This window comes from Semicossyphus pulcher, unplaced genomic scaffold, assembly GCF_022749685.1.
Source record: "Semicossyphus pulcher isolate SPU_LCO1_2020_fin unplaced genomic scaffold, fSemPul1.0.p SCAF_13, whole genome shotgun sequence".
In the NCBI taxonomy this organism is placed as follows: domain Eukaryota; kingdom Metazoa; phylum Chordata; class Actinopteri; order Labriformes; family Labridae; genus Semicossyphus; species Semicossyphus pulcher.
This window is the reverse complement of record NW_027211637.1, coordinates 21,328,127-21,353,092: the sequence shown is the minus strand read 5'-3', so window position 1 is coordinate 21,353,092 and position 24,966 is coordinate 21,328,127. Positions and strand designations below refer to the sequence as shown.

The window sequence follows — 24,966 nt, the reverse complement described above, 5'->3', positions numbered from 1 at the left end:
CACTCAGCAACATCACTGTCTCTGCTCTACATCCACTGTAGTACACACAATCTACCACTTAGCACTTTTTTTTCTAGGCATCTTTTACGAATAATCTTGAAAGGATTGTTAGCCTACTCCATGAGTTCTCCTTCTTTGGAATACGAATTATACTGTGACAAAAACTTGTCAGATTAGAAAGAGCTGCAATGACTAGTCGCAGTTCGTCGCTATGCAGAAAATATATTGTCTTCCTTTTTGATAATCCATGAATCATTTCAGTAATTTTGCAAGCAAAAGAGCCAAACATTTGATCGTGGTTGGAAGATGTGTTACCAGTGAAATTAATACCTTTAGGTTTTGGACTGTCCGTTGGAAGCCGTCCATTGTTTCAAAAACTTTTAGTATAAAGCCAACCGACTAAACTGATTAAAAAAATGGCCGATAGATCGATAATGAAGCCCTACTCAAGAGTAATTTGTTTAAGGAAGATTTAGCGTTTTGGCTAAAAGGGTAAACTATATTCTAGTACATGTAACTGATTCTGGCTGCTTGTACAAAATTGAATTCACACATACTTTTTTTAATACACGTGAGCACCCTCACCAAAGTGGTCTTACAAAGTGGGGTTACAAGTCATGAAATGTATCTATATTAATTAATCCCATTTACCTGTTTAGCCGATTCAGGGTCAGAGGGTCTGGAGCGTCTCACAGGAGAAGCCAGAGAGACACACACATTAAACCAGTCAAGGGCACTGGTAGACCACACAGCTGAAACAGATTAGCACTAATGCTTCAATTCACATCAATGTATGAACAAATCAGGGGCTACAAGTTCTTCTACCTGCAAGGTTTGCTTAAGGAGCTTGGAGCGCCTGGACAAAGTCAAACAAACATAATGAGACATGCCAACTGTGCACACACAAAAAATTATTTGTATGCAGCAAGTTTTAATCATGGTTTAAAAGAAGCTATACATTAAAATATGTTATTAGATAGCTTCATAGGCATGAGCAGGTGTAACCTTAATATCTTGATGAGTGGTCAGATATGTTTGCAGTGGTGGCTGGATTAGATATTAACTGTGTCCTAAATCACTTTGTGCTGACGGATTTGGAAAGTGATAATCCAAGGTGTGCCTTTAAAAGCCAGACATGGGTCCATTGGTTGCAAGGTCCCATTCAATTACTGTCGAGAGCAGCCAGAAGAAACACCACCAAAGGGCTGATCGCAACCACAAACCGCAATCATGAACGGCACGGAGGGACCATTTTTCTATATCCCTATGCAAAACACTTCTGGCATTGTCCGGAGTCCTTATGATTACCCTCAGTACTACCTTGTCAATCCAGCAGCCTATGCTGCCCTGGGCGCCTACATGTTCCTGCTCATCCTTCTGGGCTTCCCCATCAACTTCCTCACGCTGTACGTCACCCTTGAACACAAGAAGCTGCGAACCCCTCTAAACTACATCCTGCTGAACCTTGCGGTGGCTAACCTCTTCATGGTGTTTGGAGGATTCACCACAACGATGTACACCTCCATGCACGGCTACTTTGTCCTAGGACGCCTTGGATGCAACCTGGAAGGATTCTTTGCTACCCTCGGTGGTGAGATCTCACTCTGGTCTCTGGTTATTCTGGCTATTGAAAGGTGGGTGGTTGTCTGCAAGCCCATCAGCAACTTCCGCTTCGGGGAGAATCACGCTATCATGGGTTTGGCCGCCACCTGGTTGATGGCCTGTGCTTGTGCTGTGCCTCCACTGGTCGGCTGGTCTCGTTACATCCCCGAGGGAATGCAGTGCTCATGTGGAGTCGACTACTACACACGTGCAGAGGGTTTCAACAATGAGTCCTTTGTGATCTACATGTTCACCTGCCACTTCCTCATTCCACTTACTATCGTGTTCTTCTGCTATGGACGCTTGCTCTGTGCCGTCAAGGAGGCTGCTGCTGCCCAGCAGGAGTCCGAGACCACCCAGAGGGCAGAGAGGGAAGTCACCCGCATGGTCGTTATCATGGTCATCGGCTTCCTGATATGTTGGTTGCCCTATGCCAGTGTGGCCTGGTGGATCTTCTTAAATCAGGGCTCTGAGTTCGGACCAGTCTTCATGACCATTCCTGCCTTCTTTGCCAAGAGCTCCTCCATCTACAACCCAATGATCTACATCTGCATGAACAAGCAGTTCCGCCACTGCATGATCACCACCTTGTGCTGCGGGAAGAACCCCTTCGAGGAGGAGGAGGGAGCATCTACTGCCTCCAAGACCGAGGCCTCCTCTGTCTCCTCAAGCTCTGTGTCTCCTGCATAAAAGGGCCACCAATACAGGCTCCATCATCCACTATCCAAGAAGAAGACTTCTGCTCCCCCCTGGGAACTGGCAACTACAGAAATAACTTCCTTTTTGTATTTTTACCAACGAGTTGGTTCTAACCTAAAGACAGTTGCAGGAAAGGTCAGCCCATTACAGAGTTTTTCCTGTATGTACAGAATATCCAACTTCACTATCTATGATTTTTTTTTTTCCTGAGAGCAAAGGGAAAGAAATGTTAATCTTTTACAGTTGGATCATATATGATATTGGCTTATTTTTGAATGTAGAGGCATGTAATCAAGGCAACGTAAAATAAAACGCACTTTGCAAATGACTCATCCTGTTTATGTTTTACTTACAGCTTGGGTGGCAAAGTTCATATGACTGTAGTATATTTAATCAAATGAATAAAGTTGAATGACCTGTTCAGAATGCATGCATGTCTTGAGTCGATTTTTACTGTACAGCTATTATATTAGTGGAACTGCTCATCTCCAGCAGAAGCTAACAGTACAAACAGTTATTGCGAAACAGAAACGAATCGATACGTTTTTCAATTTATTTTGTAGACGCATCTGCGTTGCTACAGTAATCGCATTTCGATCACAGGTCACCTTGGATTTAGAAGTTGGCCTACCTGAGGGATTATGACATTCATCAGGGATGAATAGACTCATGACACAACACCAACTTTATCTGAGGATGAATATTAATCTCATTAATGAAAGGTTAAGACAGAGAGAGACTTACTGGATGACACAAATCGGTATAGCCGAGACACCTTGATGATAGGGTGGAATGATAACGGGTACGACTCACCTGTGTTCCTTACTTCCCTTATATAAACCTACAAGCCATTCGAACCTTACGTAAAGCCATTGTGAAAGGCTGAATCTGTAAGACTTTATCTTAAATCACAAGCCTATAACTCTTCCTGAGGGCACCCGTATGTGAAAGCGACGGTATAAATAAAACTTAACACAGGTTAATATGCAAGTGTTTCTAAAAGAATCCCCTGGGCTTTTTTAATACCTTACTATAGCCTGTGAAAGACGGGGCCATGCAACTCGAGCAGGATAAATGACAGAAACTCAGTTGATGACGTGATACCTGTTCAGTTATTGTTTGGGAGCAAACACCTCCAGATCTCTCCCACAATGTCCTTCATGTGTCGCTATAGTAACCATCCTTCCATGGAATACAGATTCTCACTGAAAAGTCTGACGTCAAACTCCAGCTGAGAGCTTAAGGGAAAATATGAAGCGCTCGCGGCTCTCATTTAGCACAAGAATCATTCAACAGGAAACTTTCTGTGGTTGCATAATCGTACTCTAAAAACTTTAATGAAGGTATCTGAAGTTATTTTGTTTTGTTCCACATACGATATATCATTCAGCGATCTGTGAATTAATACCCCAGTCCGGTAAGAAAGAGTTTAATAGGTTTTTGGCCTTCGCATTTATTGGACAGGATAGTGCATAGAATAGGAAATGCGTGACTAGCGACGGGTGATGACGCGCAATAAGCCGAGAGTCGGAGTCGAACCACATCAAGGACTGAGTCTCTGTACATGGTACATGTGATTTAACCGCTGAGCTAAAACAGCGCCCTAATTTGCCTACTTTTACTTTACAATTATTGTACAATTTCCCATGACAAGGTATGTCATGTATGCTGAGACTTTCAAACATGAATTGTGCTCTTGTTGGAGTGTATTGAGTTATAAAGGTCTGCTTGTACTGTCTTTGTTTTAGTATGTGTTGTATAAATACGCTTTTCAAAGTAGGCGAGGAACGCAATACAATTGACAGCCCAAGCTAGTGACACATCTTACGTATTATTCCCATGTTACTTACATGGATTTTAAGGGTTTGAACCAATGTACAGTCACTGTTAAATATAGTAAGTTTCCTCCAAACCGAACAGTCTCAGAAGCTGCACGGTGCCATCACGACTGACACACCGGAGTGATTTGATCAAAAGGAGTGTACAAACTCAGAAGCCTCTCCAGAGACGCGACTGAAAAACGGCTGTGCAGAAATATGAAATCCTTTTGAATTTGTATGGAAAACTTTATTTGATAATAAAAATAGCATTCACAGACTTCTTTTGATAGCTACATATACATTGTAATCCATCTCAAGGAAAGAAGCTGGATAAGTCCACATCTACTTGTACTTAGACTAATGTTATGTATAGCTTCATGGGTCAAATAAAGCTATGAACAATGTAGTATTTATATATGCATAGTTTTATAAAAAAGATTGGCCCATATACATGTACTGCTTTTATCAACACAGAGACAGCATTATGTCCGGAGCACATTGCAAGAACTAATGCTTGAAGAACACAGACTGCATACAAGTGCTTTATAATACAAAGGCAGGCTAACCATCGAGAGAGATTCAAACCATCACACAGTTTCTGATTGACCAAATACAGTCTTTCATTTTAAAATGTCTTTACATACCTGATCCAGAGTAAATCAACATATTTCCCATAAATCATCAGGTCCATTTCAGAGATATAAACACAATATCACATTCCTCACTGCAGAGGTTTTCATAAATTTCTCTTTTGTACAAGAAAAAGGCAACATTTTAATCCTTGACAGGTTCCTAATAGTTACATTGGAAAAATCTTTACAGGTGATGGCCAACAGGTTAAGTTCTTAAATGTGTTTCTTTTCTTTTTTTCGTCTTTTTTTTTTGTTAATACAGTACCATGGCGACAACAGTGATCAAACAATGCATTTGTTGTGGATTATCCAATATATTTTAAGTTCTCTAATGAAACATAAAACAGAGAATACACACAGAACACATTATAAAGCAGCAGTCAGACTCCAGTGGCGTGACAGCATGGCTCAGCATGGCAGATTGGTCGTCTCCTGTACCGGGACTCTCCGGATGTTACCAACACAACAAACCACATCAGCTCTATTTGTGTCAGGACCCAGGAGGTGTTCAGGTGCGCAAATATGTGTATCATCACCATGAGGACAGGGCCAACAATTACTGTGGGGTTACAGTGCATGTTCCTTATCGATTACTCCCGCTCAGACTTCAACAGATTTAGTGGTTAAACTACACTTAGAGTTACACATGCAACTTGCACAGGGAAAATTTACACGTTTGTTTGTTGTAATTTTTTGGCATATTTTATGGCAGCTTCAGGCTGGCATAATAAAGACTCATAGAAGGTGAATTGAAATTTTGATGCGCAACAAATTTATCTTTTTCCCCTCAACAGAGAAACTATGAGAAGAGCTTTGCCTCTAGTTGAAAGTGATTTAGCTTCCTTCCCTGCTACATCAGCAAACACCGAGGAACAAAAGATCCACAGCGCTCAAGCTATTTTTATAACCCCACTCCAAGTGGGAAGCTAATAACACAACTGCCAATTTCCACATCAGTTGCCTGATTTCTTCCGCGTGTGGGCGTGTTTTATGAAAGCAAGGCGAGCTGCCATACAGTTCAATGTTGCAACACAAGTGAGGGCACAGCATGCTTTCCCAGGTACAGTGTGCACTTCTACCTTGGTCCTCAAAGAATTAACAAAGCTTGTTCAAGATATGTGCCAAATTCAAAATAAATAGTGAGCAAATGCAACAAAGTCATATATTATTTATATAATTATCACTCTATTTTTTTTTTTTACCGTCAGATCTTAAATTTAGGTTTTTGCCTTCAGTCCGACTGGACTTTCACAGTTCTTGTGAACCATCATGTCTTGTGCTATAGTTTGTTCAGTAAAGCAAGTCAGGGATGGAAAAGACATCTAAAAAAACAAGTTGAAAACAAGCTTAGTAGTTCGAAGTTACCACAACTGGAAGAATGTTTCAAACCTCTGAGGGAACAAATATTTAGATTCAGCAATGCCTACAAAAAGCAATATCACTGATTTTATATGCAGGCACATACAATACCTTCACTATAGTACAACAACTTCTGTTATGTTCAAAATAACTAGAACAATGACAAAACAACCAGTGTGAACTCATAGAAGGATCGTATTCCTGCTGTTTTATGAATCTCTAGATGGGATCACAAGTAGTTAAGTCAATCAAATCAATCAATAAACCAGTTGACCAAATAAAGCACAAGAGTTTTTATCCTCAGAAGTCCGATTCCAGTGTATGGTACATAGTTTGCACAGATAGAGGAGAGAGTGGCGAGGGGGATCTCTGCTCTGCTCTAGATGCTGAGGTCTTTGGGGCTTTCTTTGTACAGCCGTCTCTTGGGCTCAGGGAGCTGGTTCGGGCTGTGGCCTGCAGCGTTATTGTTATGGCCTGTGTTGTTGTAGGCAGCATTGTTGTGTGCAGCGTTGTTCTTCATCATACTGTAGTAGTCCTTCAGTCTGGGTGCTGCTGCATAGTTCAGCTCGTCCCGGCTGTAGTTGCTGTCAGGGGAAGAGTCCCGCTCCACTCGGTATCGTCTCTCCGGTGTCCCGTTCATCCGATATCCCTCCTCCCTCCTCTCTGAGGAAGAGTCTCTCAGGAGGTTGCCGTTCTTTGTGGCTCTTTCATACGTACGGCCCCTGGAAAGAGACAAGGTATCCCCGTTGTTGTTTGCGCGCTCGGGGGTTGAAGCCTCCATGACTCGCCCAGCCATCTGTGAGTCCTTGAGGAGCCTCCGCTCGTAGAACTTACGCTCAGGGGTGGCTGCGAGGAACCCTCCGTCGTCATACTCCCTTTCAGGTGTACGGTCTCTTTGGGCACGCTCTGCCCTGCGGTCCATGGACTTGGCCCGCCGGCGATCAGGAGATGGGGCGCGCTTAAGGGTTGGTGAGCGGTCAAGGGAGCCGCGGCGCTGCGGACGAATCCTCCCGTCCAGAGTAGAACTGCTGCTTGAGAGTTCTCGCCCCCTCAGTTTCTCAGCAGCTGCAGCCTTCTTCCCCGAGCTGTCTTTCCTCAGAGTCTTTAGGAGTTTAGAGATGCCGCTCTCCGACTCGGACTTCTTGACTTTGCGGCCTCGGCTCTTCTTGTTGCCACTGCTGTTGTTGTTCTCTGGAGACTGCTTTCTGGGGGTACTTTGACTGTGATTGTTATTCCAGGTGTGATGATGGTGGGGGATAAATTGCCGGCCCTGGTAGTCCATCTGATCTGGCCCAGCCCTGTCCCTGTTCCTGTCCCTGTCTCGGCCACGCGCAGCCTCCTCCTGGCGTGATGGTTTGTGAAGGTCTGGTGGATAACTGGACTCCAATGAGGTGTGATATCTGCTGTTTGGTGGCAGCGTTCTCACTTCCGGAGTGTTTTGTGCCCCGGGTGTGGGAGGGTTCCCGTCACTGCTGCCGTCTGCAGAGTTGGAAAAAGGAGGAAAAGCTTGTTGACTACAAAAACCCAGAGGAACACTTTTACATCAATAATGTGCCATTAACTGTGTTCAGCAGACTTTCCTTGTTGGTTCATATGAGCTCTTGCATTGACGTGACAGAAAGTCAATGCACAGATTTATGGAAACCATGCATACATGTGCTCTTTCATATGCTACGTATGTCCCCAGAAACAATCAGGCTAACTGATGTGTGACATTCGGTTTTACACCCATACACATAAAATGCATTGAAGTGATTACTTCAACATGTTTTCTCTATAGGGCTGCGGGTTGAGACACAAGGTGATGTCAGCAACAACAGCAGGTACAACACATTGGCGAGTGTAGGGCAGGGGTATCAACGACACAGCACAGCAGACCTAGGAAGTCATTCAAAACAAAATGGTGAACAGCTCAATGTGCATCATTGGAAAGAACAAACCAAAAGCAAAAAAAAAAAAAAGTGTTTGGCTGCAGGTCTGCCAATTTAGAGACAGGTTGCTATGGCAGCAGCGTGTGATGAGCGGTGGTATTAAATTAGTCCCAGTAAGGATGTCTGGTGTGAAGCTGGCGGAGTTGGAAGGTTTGCACGTGTACAAATTCACAGAAGTTAATAAAGTAAAAGTTTAATTCAAGCATGACATGACGTAAAGCATGCACACACACCTGCGCGCAAACACAAACATAGTGGGAGTCAGGTAGGGATGAGCTGAAAGGAAAAGGTGGATCAAATCGAAAGGAAAAAGATGAGCGGAGAGCGTGGATTGGGACAGACTTTTGGCTACAAACCGTGGTCTGATTTTGGCCCATTAGGTAGAAACAGGGCTCTCCCATCTTGTCATTCCTCATTGTACCAACAGCGAGATGAGGAGCCATCATCGCTGGAGAGAGGAGGAAGAGCCCAGCGACAAAGAGACAATCAGAGAGGAGGAAGAAGGAGGAAGAGAACAAATAGAACAGACAAGAGGCTGTTTTTACAGTGCATCTCAACAGAGCCAAGATGGGTTTGTTTTGAAAAAAGTCAAATATTACACTTTATTCAGCATGAAAAACATCTGAGAGGGGGAGAAAGTGTCAGAAAATTAAACCCCAAGAAGAAGAGAATACTGCTGAGAAATACAACAACATGGCTGTGAGAGGAATCATCTATCAGCAGAGCATACAGCTCTTACTTCAGCTGTAAAACATCTGCTACACATCCTATGCGGTATCAATCACAGAGCAAGCCATTATGGCAAACATTTCTTCACTGATCAATTCTTAAAACTACGACAGGTCGCTTTACAGTAATGGATCAGAGAGCGTCTTCTGCTCAAGCTTTATCATTTAGAGTAATACAATTCATGGAAATCAATTTCAGAAAATGTCCCTGCTGTGCATTCAGCAGATAAGAAGCTTTATTCTAGTCTTGCGGTGTTTACCGCTGCAGGAATAATACGATTTCAAAGCTGGCATTAGCAGCGTTATTTACAGGAAGAGGAGCACAACACTGCGACATGTTTACCTACCATATTCAGGTACAGATCCGTCTCCCCGTTTGAGGACGAGCCGCGCCCGCCGACCACCGTTCTTTATCAGTTCGATGGCACGTGAATGCTTCATGTTCTTTGTGCTCTCCCCGTTAATCTCCAGGATCTCATCTCCCACCTGAAAACAGAGAAGTCTCGTTTCGTCAAAGCGTGCTAATAATAATCAATAGTGCGCAAAGAGGGATTGTAGCCTGCGAACATGTAAAGGATTTATGTGATCATAAATTCGTACCCTCATCTTGCCATTTCTGACAGCAGCCCCATCTTCCGCTAGTCTCAACACATACAGGTCCATGTTGTACTCCCGTCCTCCTCTCAGGCTGAAGCCAAAGCCTTTACTGTCCCGCTCGAGGTCCACGGAGTAAAACTCTGCATCCTATGAGGCAAACAAAAAGGGAGAGATAAAGAGCGAGTCACAGGGAGCCCGGAGAGAACGAGTGACTAATCCATGATCCTCCAGGGAGTCAAAAGGTGAGTCTAAACTTCAGGACTAATCAAGCCATGTCCCACAAAAACTCACAAAATGTCAATCGCAGTACAATACCCTACAATGCATGAATAATTAATGCCACAGGAGCCTGTGAGGAGGCTGCAGATCACTAAGCAAGGGCACCACAAGGGCTGGACCCAACCTTACCTTACTCATCAAAAGCTCCCTCCAAACACAAGCCAAAATAATTTTCTCTGTCACTTATTGGTCCAAAACTTTATTCATTTTCAAACTACACTTTGACATTTCAAACACAGCATTATAGAGATACTGAGATCTTTTACTTCAAGGTAACTTTAACATGTAAATTCAAGAAGAGTAAAGTAAAACAGGTGATGATGTGGTGTTTAATGTGTGAGTTATATTTATAGTTGTTGATGTTTAGAATGTCAAGAACAAGTAGAGAGTCAAGAACGCTGGAGCTGTCTCTCAATTCAGGGGCTGCATCCTTCGAAGGACGTGGTCTATGGAGTTATTACTGAAATGAGACGGTCTGGTTCCCGCCCTTATCCTTGCGTCACCAAACGCCGCTCATGTCGCCTAACAAGATGTAGCTAGCGGGCTAACAAGCTATCATAACTTACGTCACGTAACTTAACCTACTATTTTACAGATAATTTGTTTCAAGGGCCCTTTCGTTGTTTTCTAACATTTGTATCTCTAGCTATTCGATTGAGTTGAAACCAAAAACGTTTTCATTTAAAAGTAAAATCCGCCATCTCGTTTGAATTGGCCTGCAATGAATCTCGGGATACGTTGGGCCGTGAAGGATGCACCTGATGGATCCTTGGGAAAAGGAGGACGCATTTGTCAGCTGCATCTGAAGGAGCCTTCGACGCGCTGCTGTGACGCAACCGGCCTTCAAATACAGCCAATCGAAGGACGCAGCCCCTGGACTGGGACACAGCTTGTGTGTGCAAACATAACAGCCTGTACAGACAGACACTGCCTACTTGAGGATGGTATAATCAATTTGATAGTTGATGTTAGACTGATGTTGTTTTACTCTGGACATATGTCAAATACTTATTTTAACAGAGCTGCGAGAATGCAACAATAAACCTTCAGCATAACGTTGTTTGAAATGTTTGTGATTCATGGCCTTTTTCTGCTCTGGTAAACCAAGCTCGTGTAATTCTATAATAATGATGTCAGTGTGCACAAGGGTAGCTATCCCTGCATGAATGCAAATCTTAGTAATGATGTGACATGTAAGTGGTCAGTATGCTCCGTCACAGCGGCTTGTCGGACGGTTGAATGGCTTCAGAAAGCCCACACCCTTACACCTTTCTGACGTTCTGATATATGAACGCCTTCAGGAGGAGCCTGAAAATGTGTGCCTTTGTTTAGCAGCTCAGATAAAGACTTTTGATCAGTTCCCTTCCTCTGTTTATTGCCGCACTGTGTGTTAAAGTGAGTGATATTTGAGAACATACGTTTTGATTCAAAACCCAGACGATCATTAACGGTGGCTGCAAACTTCTATTCTCACCTGTGACGTCTGAGTTTGTGTGGGAGGAGGAGGAGGGGCTCCTTTCGACTTTGAGTTGTTCCTGTAAGAAAGAATTGCGATGCATTAAAGAATATAGCGCACAAAGCGATGGAAAATCGTGTGTATTTTTAAACACAGATGCATCATCACCTACCGGGACTCTGTGGTCTGTTGAGGTGTGTGTGTGGTGGTGATGGTAGCGATCTTCTCAGCGTTAGTCAGCAGAGAAGCATTGGAAGATTCTGGAAACAGGCAGAAAAAAATGCGTTAGAAAAAGAAACAACTAATATAAACTAAAATAAAATAACTGCTTTAGCCGGCGGCCACGTTTTCAAAAGACTCTGGAGAACAAAATGTTACTGTCCAGAAGAGTCCAGCGAACCGCCCACAGGCTCCTCTATTCAACCTGACGCTAACTGCCTGTGATGTTGTCATTTGCCATTTGCTCATAGACAACACCGGCCCCGACTGCACGAAAGAAAAACAGCAGTGAAGAGAGAGAAAAAAGAACTTGTGGCTTGCATCATTTTGTTTCATCTGCTTTTTCCGGGAGGGAAATGAAACAACTCTCTTTCCTTGCCTTTCCTCAGTTCCATCTTATCGCTAACAAGAACGCTGCAGCGCACATTAGTTTCCACAGCTCGCCTGTGTTTAGGAGGAAAATCAGCCCGGCTCATTTATCAGAGGCTGCTTTTTCACTCTTCCCTCATTAAGACGTTTTCACAGCCACCTGAATAGGACGTCTTTCTGTAGCCGTTATAATCGGAATAAGTTGCATCACATCACAAGCCGTGTCATTCTTTCTGCTAAAAGACCTTGCATCATGCACGGTCACAAACAAGCCTCTGAGTAAGTAAGCGTGTGTGGGAGTTTTTTCCCACCTCTCTCACATCCAGTCTTAATTAAGCAGCATTTTCTGTCTCCGTGGAGGGTGTCAGAGCGGAGCTCTGCTCGGTGTTTTGATTGGTGCAGCAGCCGCTAAGCCAGAAGCAAGCACTCCAGTTAAAGCACTTGACATATTTTACCCAAAATGTGGGGCTTTGGGTTGCAAACTGCTTGTGCAGCAATATAAAGCAGTTCCATTTCCCGTTCCTCGGCTAAGCTCATGAGATTAACACCAACAGGAAGCACTTGATCAAATGCGAACTGTGTTTTTAATCCTTTCAAACTGGCAAAATATTGCAAGTGGTAAGACATCTGGTGAAGAAAACAAACAAGAAAAGAAAAAGAAGGGTAGTTTCTGGGGGCGACATCACCTTCCTCCCACTCAGTGACTCACCCTCTGAGACACCAGGGTTCACACCCTGATGAAAAGTGCTCTTGCCTGTGAAGAGCAGCGGTGCCCTTTCCTTCCCACAACATCCATGAATAAGTCACATCATGCTGCATTATGGAACAGCCATGAGAGGCTGGAAGCAAAAAAAAAAAAGTCTTACCATCACCCGGGATGATCCTGAGCGAGACCGTGTTCCCGGCCTCCTTGATCAGATTGACGATGTCCGAGTGCGACTTGTTGGTGATGGAGCAGCAGTTCACGGCCAGTATCCGGTCCCCCACCTTCAGCTTCCCGCAGCGGTCCGCCGGGCTGCCCTCGATGATGCGCCCTATTTTGTGGGGCATGGCCACACAAGCATTTCCAGCTTTCGTGTTACAGCATTACATATTTTGTTTGTGTGTGGGGATGATTTGATTGATTTGTTTTTTAGTTTATAAAAAGGACAGAAAGGAAGGAAGAGAGAAAGAGATGAAAAGAGAGGTTAATTATCAAGATCACCACCCCCCTAATCAATCACAGACGATTATTAACATGCATGTAGATCAATAATTAACGTGGCAATCATTGCACATGAAAAAATACAGCAGTCGATGCCTCAAACTGGAGGAGTTTAAACTGTTTGATGTCAGAAAGAGATTCATGCGCTCCGTGGGAATATGCAGAATCTCACCCCAGCCCCCTCCACCTGACACAATAATCAATAGCCTGTGAATCATAAGCCACTGGTCAGGGCCCACGGCGGACGGCCTATCAATACACTGTTCACAGCATCATGAGAACACCTCTCCACCAGGCATCACGATCGCCGCTGCAGCGTGCGAGACGTTCAGGTTAATTGACATGTGTGGTCCTCAGATGAGCAGCCTATAGTCTGTTTTCGCTTCCAGTCATGTGATCAATGCAAGAACTGCAAAAGAAATCCAATCTGCGGCTGAGTGACGGAGCTCAATACTGCACGTCTTGTTTACACAGAAGCTCTGAACAGACCCCGGGGATCTCCTCGTCCTCCCTCCATCTCACTCCATTTATCTCCGCTCCTCCCCTCAGTGCACTCCCCCTTCTATCAAGTCTCTTTTTGCAACATCCATATTTATTTCATCACCCTCCCTGTGTCCTGATTGAAAAATGCTCTTGTATCCTGTCACTCTATCTGAATAATGACATGTGGGACATGACAGGGTGTGGCAAGTACTAGGGATTTAATACGCAATCTGCTAAGCACACTGCCAACCCCAGGTCACAGCGGGGGGATGGGCCCTGATGGACTGGAGAAAAATGGTTTACGTGATGTATGGGAGATTGAATCCGCTGAATCTGCTTTGTTCTTCCCTGAACTGGCAACTATCTCCTGGAAGAATCCTCACACAGAGCCATGTGTGATTTTTTTAAGTAACACACATTCCTCTGTCATGTCCCACACGGTTGGAATCCGTTAGGAGAACGAGCAGCGAGATCCCAGTTCAGCACATCAAAGCAACAAAGTCCATTCATCTTGTCGTCCCGAGAGGAAAAGCGACTGAGCGGCGCGGGAGAGCGCGGCGGCGACGCAGCAGCAAAAAAAAAAAACCCCAGCAACCTCAAAAGACTAGAAGACGTTTTGACAAGGTTGTTGACTAGCACCGTCGCTGATGTCACTATAAATAACACATTCATTCTCGCGTCGCATTTTGTAGAGCAACACCATTAGCCCATGGGATCAATGAAATTTTCCCCGGGCAGTCAGTGTGGCGAACATCTCATCCATTCTGCTGTTTTGCCTGTGACACACCACAGTATATCATCATAATGGCTAACTATACACGGGACCTTGGCGTGACATTGCCGATGGATATTCATCACTCGGAGGTTAATACCAAATTTGTTCGACGAGGACGTCTGCGATTTCTCATCAATGCCCGAGCAACTTTAATACATGCAATTCTGCTGTTTTGCCGGGATACGTAAACGGTACAGACAGCCATGGAGTGCGCTGAGTAGACTTCAATTACATGCTAAATGAATTGGTGTGGGCAGCTGTGAGGCATGAATCTGTGATGATGGTGTTTGTGATAAAGCCGCGGCCCCGTCGGTTCCCGGGGGGAGAGCGCACATGAGGGGATTTCTTTCTTCTTCCCCGAGCGCATGATAGTAGGTTTTCTGACCTCGGCCTGTGCCTTTAAGGTCCCATCACACTCCAGGAAACTCACTCAGGAGCAACTGTACTAATATTGTGATTCTGCCAGGAGATGGCATCAGTCATTTTTCTCAGCGGTTCATTTATACCCTCTGTGGACGCGTCTATTTGATGGAAATATGCACAAGAGAGTGGGGCTGTTTCATGTGCCAGCCCTCAGGTTTTCTGCACTTCTTGAAAGGGCTAAAAAACACATTGAATGTTGCTTAAAATTAATAGGACTTAAAAGGTACAAAGAGCTTTACATTTGACTCCCAGAAGTAAAGCTGAAACTTCAAATATTTCCTGCCTTTCATAGAAGGTAATGTAAGTTATATCTTTAGATGTGACGGCAGGACGTTGAGTGAGGGTAAACCGTGTGAATTAAAAGTGGGATAGTTCGTGTGCAGGAGGTTGTTCAATCCCTGGTTCAGTTGGAGTTATAAGATCAGTAGCTGATGCTGTCACGACTGCAGCTACAGCAGCTAGACTCATAATAAGCCTGAATTTGAACGGAAACTAAATTAAGTATTTATTTTGTACATTGTACGGGAAACCATAAGTAAAGAGTACTGCTTTGAGACTGTGGTGTTTGTAGTTGTTTGTGCTGCTGCTCCCAGTAATACGGTAAATTAAAAGGGGAAAGATGATCATCTTCAGAAAAACTTGTCACGTAAAACGCACCGACACAGATTACAAATGCCCGAACCATCAAACTGTTGAGTCAGATTAAAGTCTCAATTGCATCACATTAAAGTCAAACACAGTCAGCCTATTGTAAACAGAATTAATTCTCCTGTCAAACCAAATACAAGTCCCTGTCAATCTTCACTAGCTCCGGCTCCCGTCTGCCTCGCTTACCGAATGTGGTGCCGGCGTCCGGCCTGGATACAGACGACACGATGACAAACCCGAAGCCCTCGTTCTCCCCGCGCTGGATCTCCACGTCGTACGGCTGCAGGGAGGCGGGCACCACCGCGCTCCCGCTGCCGCCTCCGCCGCCGCTGCCTATGCCGCTCGTAGATCCGCTGCCTGAACTGACGGTGTTGAGGGAGTTCTGGCTCCCCTGGGGGGTCCGCTTGCCCTCCGTCAGGCTCGGTGCCTGGGTGCTGCTGTGGTGGGAGGAGGCCGGCGAGGGGGGGACGTCACCTTCTCCTTTTGACACTGGGATTTAAGTAGGAGAGATCACACAGGTAAGACAACATGCCTCTTGCATTTCTTTGACTTTACATATCTGTGTGTTTTCCGTCTATATAACATACATGCAACCTCTGTCTAAACTCACATGCATTCTCTTTCTATAAAACTGCCCTCACCTCCGTAGCCGGTGCTCTTACGTCTGACGGTGAGGTTTACGTGGCCCTGCTTGGCGGCCTGTTGCATCAGCTGCACCACCAGCTGGTGAGATTTGCCCACCACCGCCGTGCCGTCCACGCAGATGAGCTCATCACCTGACCGGAGGCGCCCGTCCTCATCTGCTGCCCCGTACTTCACTATGTGCCCGATGTAGATCTGGGAAAGGCCAGCGCACACAATTACTTTTACTTTAACTCTTTATTAAATAACTGCAGTTCAAGACAATGTGATTAAAACAAATACAGACATGTCGGCTAAAGGTTCCAAATGCAAGAGGAGTGTGCGTTGCTAAGTTAGTGCCTTTATTATTACATTTATCAATCAATTAATGGACGCTTAAATTTGGTCATAAATTCCTCAACACAGCAGAGAAGGTGTGAACAGTATTAGTCTCAAACATACGGCCTGAACTCATCCATCTTCTAAACGCATCATTAAGTCCCACCTGTAGCTTCTTTGCTTTAACTGCACCGCAAGTCAGCTGCATACAGCAGAGTGCAGCAGGCTCCAAAGCACGCTGTTATAACATCATCTTTACACACGTGAAAACTGCTGGCCTTAAATATCTAACTTTATGTCTATTATGTTTTTGGCCTTTGTCTTTGTTTGATTGAGTCAGAAATATGGGGAGTAGAAAGCGAGGATGACATGCAGCAGAGGCGAACCCTGAGCCGCTGCGTCGAGGGCTGAGCCTCTATACATGAGACAAACTGCTGAGCCAAACCGCCGCCCCTCAAATATCTTTGTTCACTATATTTAGTCTGAAATAACGATGAATGGCGAGTTCATTTACTGACTTTTGTAAGCAGAAATTGTAATTATTGTTGTGAAAACAGAAGCTTTATTATAATGATTACGAGTCATTACACTCACACAGTCGAGAGAGACTCGTCTCATTCTGATTTTAAATCTATCCGTCACACGCAGCAGCGTTCAGAAACTGCTGTTGCATTACTTGAACGTTTTCATGGCTGACATTGGGAGAAACCAAGAAGGCCAAACGCAGCCTATTGGGGCCGCTGAGGAGCTGGTGTGCTTTAGGCGTTGTGTGGGAGTCTACACACAGCTCTGACGGAAACAAGCGCACAACAACCACCCAGCACTTCTGGCACAAACAACAAGTACTATCTCCTGTGGGGTAGACCTGAAGCCTGCTGCCATTTTATTTCCCTCTCTTCCTCGCTCTCTCCCCCTTTGCTCCCCTCCTTTTAAGACAAATATATGGCGCACAACCAGAGGGATTGTGGGTAAGGCCTTTGCTTCTCTTAACAAGCTGTCTGTATGATCCTCCAGAGAGCAACAGCTCCAGTTAGAATCAGAGTGATGTGGTAGGACTTTCTGCTACTCTGGTTCAAAGGCAAACTAAACAGAAGAGCAGAAAGGCGGAGAGAAGTCGGGAGAAAGACAACCTCTGCTAGATCTGTGAAGCATTCAGACATTTGTAATCAGAATTAGGACGCGTTGTATCGTGTCTTTAATCCATCCGCTGTCGTGATGAACGGGATTCAAAGGTGGAGGGATACTTACAGGCTCTCCGGGCTCATTTCCTCCCAGGATACGGAAGCCGAAGCCTGTATCCTTCCGCCAAAGGAAAATGTCCTGCTCCTGGCAATCTGGCACTGAAATAAACAAGAGAAACAGTGAGTGGTCTCCATGGAGATCAACCATCAAATCTGCCAAAGACCTGCAGGCTCGGCTCAGCATGGACTGATTAGCATCTATGTAGGCTAATCACTCAATGCTTGTTGCTTTAATCAACAAGTTACGTCTCCTGTTTTGTCTCATTATAACAAACCCACATCTAGTTGTGTAACCGCTGATCAATAACATGTTTGTTTTTCTATTAGCATCGAAATGAGAGCAGGCAGGATCAAGCTGCGCCTTCCCTCGCCTCGGCCCAGCTTTTTGGGAGCAGATTGCCTCCTTGTTCTCGCCCGTCGGCTTGCAAAGTCTCACGCTGTGACCTCATCAGACCTGCAGTCTGAAAAGTTACTCCGTGGCGATTCCTATTTTTAGCCCCTCATTTATATCCGAACCTTTTCTTACACACACATGGATTTGTAGCCTCGAGTTCACCTGTTACTCCCTCGTGGAAAAACACAACTCGCCCGCACGTTAGCTTCTCTCCACGGACAAGAGCAGACTGCGGAGGAGGACACAGGCAATTTGGTGTCAGTCTGTTCAACCCGCGGGGCCGGTCCGCACAGGAGGCACAGACCACGTCCTCATGCGCTGCCTGCTGTCTGCACGGCTGCCACGCAAGGACAGTAGTGAACCGATTAGCCTCAACTCTCCAGTTTCTTTCCGGTGTGAATAAAACTGTGGCTGGACTTGTAATTAACCTTGCACCGACATATGTCTTTACAGTTGTCATCAAAGCAGCGTTAGCTAACAGGAAGAGGGACGGCTGTGTGCAGACATTCAGGGAGGCGAAACGCTAACCCTTCAGTAACGCCTTCTTCTAGTGCACTCAGTGCATGCATGGAATCTCCTACTTCAAAATCTAACAGTGTGCACTTGTGTGAAGCGGCATGCACATGAATACATATGAAAAATACAGACAGAGAATCTAGGCCTCTTTGTCATTCCTTGTCTCCTTCTCTCTTCCTTGTTTCCCCTCCTCCACCGCCGACTGGAAAAGGGGCTGCAGCTCCTTCAGGGGTTATCAAACAGATATACCAATCAGCCACATTAAAGCAGCCCTCTCCGGGCTCGCTTAATATTTAATCAGCAGCAAGTCCTAGATTCTACAGGCAGCCAGGATTATTAACCAACACTGCAACACACGTTACGTCCACGTCTGGCTGGCAACACACGCATGACGGACGAGCCAACGCAGCAAAAACAGTCGCAGATATCGCCACTCTACAATCACAAAGCAATCTTTTACAACATAGAGATGTATTTCACGGCACACACGGACCTATTCTCCCTTTAAATATCAGCTCCAGCACAAGTACAGGAGGGCTGAGAGATGTAATTCAGCCAGAACAAGCGAGTGAGCCCGTTATTGTGGAGGATCCTTCCTCTTTCTCTCAGGCTCCTCTACTAGAAACAGAAAATAAGAGGTTTGACACCCGTACAGTGTTTCCCCATGAATAATGCAGGAATAGGCCGTGACTGCAAATGATACTGAGGAGACTCACAGAGGGGCTGTGTACTCTCTGCTGTTCCAGTTTGGGGGTTTGGATTCTCCTGTTTTCTCCAGAACTAAACAGGGCTGCAGACGAGCTGCTTGGATGCTGAAGACGTAAGCTTATTCACGTTCATTGTTTTTCTTGTGTTCGCCGGTCGTCTTTAATCAAGAAGGAAGGCAAGAAACGTGTGCACGACTGACACATGAACACACACAACCACCACCACACCACCCACCAGGAAGCCCTTTGGTGTTTTCAAGGACACTTCCCTCTCTGAGGCACCTTTTGTCACGATAGGTTGTGAGTCAGTCAGCACACAATTGTTTAGCAAACACACAAAAAGGCTTTAAAAGACATAAACACGTGGACAGAGCACATCTCTTCTCCTTGAGGTGATCGCTCTGTAATGTCAGGTGTGATTCCTGGATTCTGTGCAACATTTCCACAATACAAAAACAATCAGAGATGTTTCCACTGGGTACTTTTGTTTCATCAAAATGTAGACATTAGTGTTATTAATTAGAATTGTTGTGATGGCAGAGATGCCTCTGAGCAGCACAGATGCAATACCATGACTTATTAGCCCCCTTAGACACGAGCAGCTACTGTTTTCAACAACAATGTGGTGCTGAAGGAGAGTGGAGCATTACAAATGTCAGCCAACACATATTTTAAGGTTGTATTTTTAAAGTTAAGATGATAAAAAAAACAGGGGAAACATTTTTTCAAAATCATCAGCAGGGGTAAAGAGCTGAGCTGCTGCTAACGTTAGCTTAGCTTGTTTCTGGTTGCTCATCTCTGTAGGAAGGGACGTGTTCTGGTTTGTAGCACGTTTGTAGTGCGAGTAATATAGACCAATCACGTATCAGCAGGCTGCGGCGTATGCAGGAAAAACGGAGGCGGAATGTAATGCGCCGAAATGACACCCCGGCTTCCATCAGCGTCATCTGATGACGATTTAGCTTCTTATTAATCTCTATTAACAGACATCTGAATGCTAACAGCTAACAATCCGTTCTAGATCTAAAACTTAACTTGAGATAAATTCCCTTGACGCTGTGTCACGAAAGCTGTTCAGCATTTAGATCTCCCGATTTCCTCGAATGCATCTAAAATGATGGATTCGACCTCTTGAGGACAGACCTGACAAAGCTTCATTTTTACTTTGATGCTCTGTTGAATTTTCAGCAAACTTAAGACCCGTTAATTAAAGTCAATCACAGGAAAAACGGGTTCTTTTTCTGTAACAATGCAGCATGCGGAAAAGGAAGTCTTGACTGGAAGTCGTTTATGCTAACCGCTGGCTACACGACCGACATGTCCACCGTTGTCCTCAGAGGCTACACCGTCGTCAGACTATAGCCGATGGGATCCGAGATTGCTCATCTTGCAACCCATGAAAAACAGCAGATAACTGTTTTCTACTCTTCGTTACTGCTGCTGCTGTTGCGTCATATTTCCATACAAACAAGAGGTCGGTAACTTGTCATCTACTAACCTTGCCAGAAAATTCCTTTCCATCATAACATACAAGCCCATAAAAAAAGGTGTGATAACAGCCTCATATCTTTAAGCAGCTTGTTCTACAATTAGGAGCTTCTTGTATTTTTAAAGCTGTAAAATGTCTCCCGCCTGATGCTCTCAGGACACGTTCACCCTAACAGAAGGTTAAAGGCTCCTTAATATCGCTGGAGGATAAACCCTTAAACCCTGAAGTCAGCAAAAAGTTCATATTCCTTTAATAAATGAATTCTACTCACGTCGGCTCTCGTACATGCTCCTCGACTGCGCCCAGATCTTAAAGGGGTCCGGCTTCTTCCCGAGGGTGAGGGTGCCATCTGCAGGGTCCTGAGGGGGCAGGCCCGGCAGAGGCTGGGTGGGGGCAGCAGGAGTGGGAGCCACGGCCTCGCTGGGCATGATAGAGGGTGGGTGGCTGGGAGAATCGGTGTGGGTGCTGCGATGGCTGCACACGCTGTGCTGGGAGCTGCTCTGGCTGTCTTTCCTCTCTAACTGGTGCTGCGAGAAACAGAAAAACAGAGCTGGTGAGAGGTGTATGTGTTTAAGAGATGGGGGTGGATATCAGCAGAGGAAGGAGGCAGAGGACAGAGAGAGGAGAAAAAAGCGAGAGCGATAAGTGAGTCAGTGAGAAGTGTGTGAGATATAGGGGGGGAAGAGATGTGAGAAAAGTGTTGATGGAGGACAAAGCGAGAAAAAGCGTCCAAGGTCATCTTTTTTAGACGTCGAAAATGTCTCTCTAAAAACATCTGCTGTGCGCGAGGAGAAGTGACTTGGTTTCCATGGCTGCCAGACAAAGACAGATTGAAATGTGAGGGAATTTTAATGAACAAAGATTTTTGCCTTTTATGAATCCGACGGCTCTTTGTTTATCTCAGAGGGGCCGATGAATGGAAACTTGTGGTTAGACTCAAGGTTCATCTTTTAAATGAAACAGGAATTTGTTAAATTTGTAAAATCTCAACAACAGAAAAGAAACCTGGTGGGTTAATCCTGCGTAGTAAACTGAAATCGCTTAGGTAAAACATTTTGAAAATGTTCATTAACATCAGGCCCCATTCAGAAGCCTTTGGCTCAGCATGATTACAAAAGTAGATCCTTCATTCACTTGAATAAGGCCAACGTGGTGACTGGCAAAAATGTGTCTTTTGGCTTCATTGTGGGGGGTCAAAATGAGGAGTCAAATAAACCAAAGCCCCTGTGAGGAACTTTCGGTTTGTGTTGATCTCAGCGCCACCCGTGGACAAAGCCGTACCTCTTATGTGGTAGGTGGTTTTTAACAAACAATCATCCTGCTTTCTTTAACAGTCGTGTGTAATGCCGCTTTCCCACTGGTCAAAAAACCCGCTAACACCCGGCTTTTTTGCTCAATGGGAAAGGCTACAGTCGGCATTCAGACCCGGGTCAAATGACTCTGCAGTAGACCCAGGTAATTATCACCTCGGCTCCGGTTGGCATTGATAGGAACACAAAACCCGTGTCAACACGCTAATCTCCGCCCCCTTTCCGGCGCGATGCTACGCTCTGTATGTAACTTCTGCGACTTCTTGTCATCTCAGCTACAAATTCCGCCCGTCTCCGTCCGAGCAGCACTCGAACATCGTTCCAAATTTGTCTGCGCCAAGTTTGATAAACAGACTGAATGAGTAATATATAAAATAAAGACCTAACCACCATCTTCACTGTTTACTAACCCTGTTTCAGGCGCAGTTGTGACGTCAGACGGTGACGCAGCAGAAAACAGATCGAAAGCAGGATACTCCACTCGCAATGGGAAAAGAGACAATTAGCATTTATAAGCGGGTCTTCCCGGGTCTGATTTTGGTGGGAAAGGGGTATATCACCCACAAAATGTAAACAAAGGCAGCGTGCAGTTAATCGCTTCGTCTGACTCCTACCCCCCGCCAGCAGCTTCAGGCATTAAAAATAATAAATAAAGAAATAATCAATCTTGTCACTGATGGTCTGGTTTGCTTTTGTAGATCATGTAGAGTAATCAGTCTGTTTCATAACCAGCGATAAACTCCTCACAGGAGCTTTAATGGCGGATTCTTAGTCTTGTAATCTAAACCTTTATCCTGTGATTGTAGCAAAGAACGATGAACTAGCTGCTGCTGTGATGAACTTACAGGGCTGTCAGATCCTGTGAAAGAGTCATTCAAAGACCCGATAAGCTTTTGAATTGACGGGTATGTTATTGAAGCTGAACTTCCTGGATCGTTTTCCATTGTGTTTCCGGTGCTTGAATGCACCCCACACAACAAGCATCTTCTATTAGTATACTTGCTTTGTGCTGTTATTGTGCCACTAGGCAATATTCTACATCTGCACGAAAGAGAGAATATATTACAACGCTATTATTTGCAGATGTCGTAACGAAACTCTTCTCAGCTTTATGAAAAATGAGCTTTACTGAGAAAATGCAATTATGCATGTGAAACTGACAACTCCATCCTTTCTTATCTGATGTGAGTAATAAAGTCGTGCATGAGACGGTGGAGAAGTCACAGGACGGCCTCTCATTCATCACACTGTACGAGAAGAACGGTCAAATATCCCAGTAATGCTTCCTAATGAGGACAACAGCCATGCAAAATTGACTTCTCATTTGATCACCAGAGACTTGCTTAATGGGTTGAGACAGCGCGGCCTCTTTTGCATATGGGACTTTACTGTGAGCATTTATTTCGACTCTGAACTGGAGGCAAAATGGTTGTTCTGGTCTGACACGAAGTCGCATGCAGCGTGACATTTCACTGACATAACACAGAGGGGGGAAAAGTGGCTTTTCCTAGCTGGAAAGCTAATCCAAAGTGACATACAGGCAGTGCCACCATTGGTCCTAATCGACCCCCCTTAGAGTGCCCGTCCCTCTCCGTCAGCATGTGACCTGGATAGTAGCACCCACAGCCCGGACTGAAACCCTTTTAAAGTAATCCTAATTCTGATTTTTGACCAGCTGAGGGGAGAGCTTTTACCAGCAAGGGGATGTGGTTTTCTCCCACTGAAGAGGGGGTAACTGAACACACCGCTAACCTTGCTTCAGCCTGACGTCCTTCTACCTAAACTGGGTGGCTCTCCAGGGGTGAATTAGGGTGACAGTAATTTAAAGCTGCAGCGGCATCTCTTCTGAGCTCGTATTGATTTTTTGATCAGCTTGAGATGAGTCGTAAAAAATGAGGAGGCGTTTGCTCTTTAAACTCCTGAATAACCGCTCTGTCCCTTAAGAGACCCTCCCGCTGCTCTCTCCCCGTCCTCTCTTATCCGTCACAACTTACAAGTCACATTGCAATCTGTTGCAATGTCTCCTCCAGCTTCCCCGACTCTCCCTCTGCTTTTGTATCCAGCTCACTGTGTCGTCATCGGCCCCCCCTTCGCCCTGTCTGTTAGCCTCAGTGCGTCCTCTGTGTCTGTGGGCTATCACAGTGATTCACTGTTGTGGGACAAACTATCTCCACGCTGGTATTCCTCCTCCCCTCATCCACATCCTTTTTTTTCCTCCCCTCCCTTCACTTTAATGCCTCTCTCCCATCTTCCCTCAGCTGAGCCCGTCTGCCCCCTCCCAACAGCTGGTCACTGTTACACTGCTCTGCTTAATCTGTCACAGGATGGCAGCATGGCAGGATGAGGAGAGAGAGAGAGAGAGAGAGAGAGAATAAAAACAAGGAGAAATGACAACACAGAGGAGGGAAACAATAGAAGAAAGAAGCAAAAGTCAAAGTGACAGACGGAGAAAAGAGCTGAAAGGGAACGCTGACAGCGGCTCGGGATGCAGAACAGTAGAGCAAGAGTTAGATATCACATCTCTTTTGTTCTTTAAATAGCGCTGCTTGCTTTCACTCACTAGATTTAACATGCACACACACACACACACACACACACACACACACAGAAGAAGCAGGAGATCAGAGTACTCACCACCAGCTTTGGACTCCTCTTGGCTGGCACCACGCCTGCAAAACATCGGCAGAGAGACAGAGAGAGCATTAATGACCTGCTGTGCTCGTCCCTCGTCCCCTCTGATCAAAAAAAAAACAAAAAAAACTCCCCGAGACGGACAGACCGACGGACGGACGGACCGACGTGTGGACCCTGGTTCCTGCTGCAGAGCGGAGCACGACTGGCCCCGACTCTCTCTCTCCCCCTCTCTCTCTCTCTCTCCTCCTTCTTCCTCCTCTCTGTTGCTTTCTCTCTCCCGAGCAACACACTGCGCTAGGCTGCGCGCTAATCCAACTGATCTCCTCCCCCTCAGCGCTCTCACCCGTGCTATTAGAAGAGGAGCAGCTGATCTATCTGCATTAAGACAGGATGCCGCCGCAGAAGCATCGGACTGCCGGTCGAAAGCTACAGGTCCCAACGAGCATCAACGCAGCCTCCCCCTTCCCCTCCCAAGCCGCCTCCACGCCGGC

At 45.4% G+C, this 24,966-nt stretch overlaps 2 protein-coding genes across 2 annotated transcripts in view; one reads left to right on the top strand and one right to left on the bottom strand.

Moving 5' to 3' along the window:
• The first annotated feature begins 1,230 nt into the window (after nt 1-1,230).
• LOC138590296 (rhodopsin) lies at nt 1,231-2,292 on the top strand. Its single transcript, XM_069660910.1, has one exon. It carries the CDS (start codon nt 1,231-1,233, stop codon nt 2,290-2,292), a length of 1,062 nt encoding a protein of 353 aa, XP_069517011.1.
• Nucleotides 2,293-8,107: 5,815 nt separating this feature from the next.
• Nucleotides 8,108-24,966, bottom strand: part of LOC138589276 (membrane-associated guanylate kinase, WW and PDZ domain-containing protein 1-like) — a 90,481-nt gene continuing 73,622 nt past the window's right edge. The window contains exons 13-23 of the mRNA XM_069659488.1: nt 24,476-24,510; nt 20,803-21,058; nt 17,433-17,524; nt 15,866-16,061; nt 15,411-15,713; nt 12,558-12,761; nt 11,276-11,363; nt 11,122-11,182; nt 9,372-9,515; nt 9,119-9,257; nt 8,108-8,491 (exon numbers count right to left, since the gene is read on the bottom strand). Of these exons, the coding sequence (XP_069515589.1) occupies nt 8,148-8,491; nt 9,119-9,257; nt 9,372-9,515; nt 11,122-11,182; nt 11,276-11,363; nt 12,558-12,761; nt 15,411-15,713; nt 15,866-16,061; nt 17,433-17,524; nt 20,803-21,058; nt 24,476-24,510 (1,862 nt within the window). The 3' untranslated portion in view covers nt 8,108-8,147. The remainder of the gene's footprint in view (nt 8,492-9,118; nt 9,258-9,371; nt 9,516-11,121; nt 11,183-11,275; nt 11,364-12,557; nt 12,762-15,410; nt 15,714-15,865; nt 16,062-17,432; nt 17,525-20,802; nt 21,059-24,475; nt 24,511-24,966) is intronic.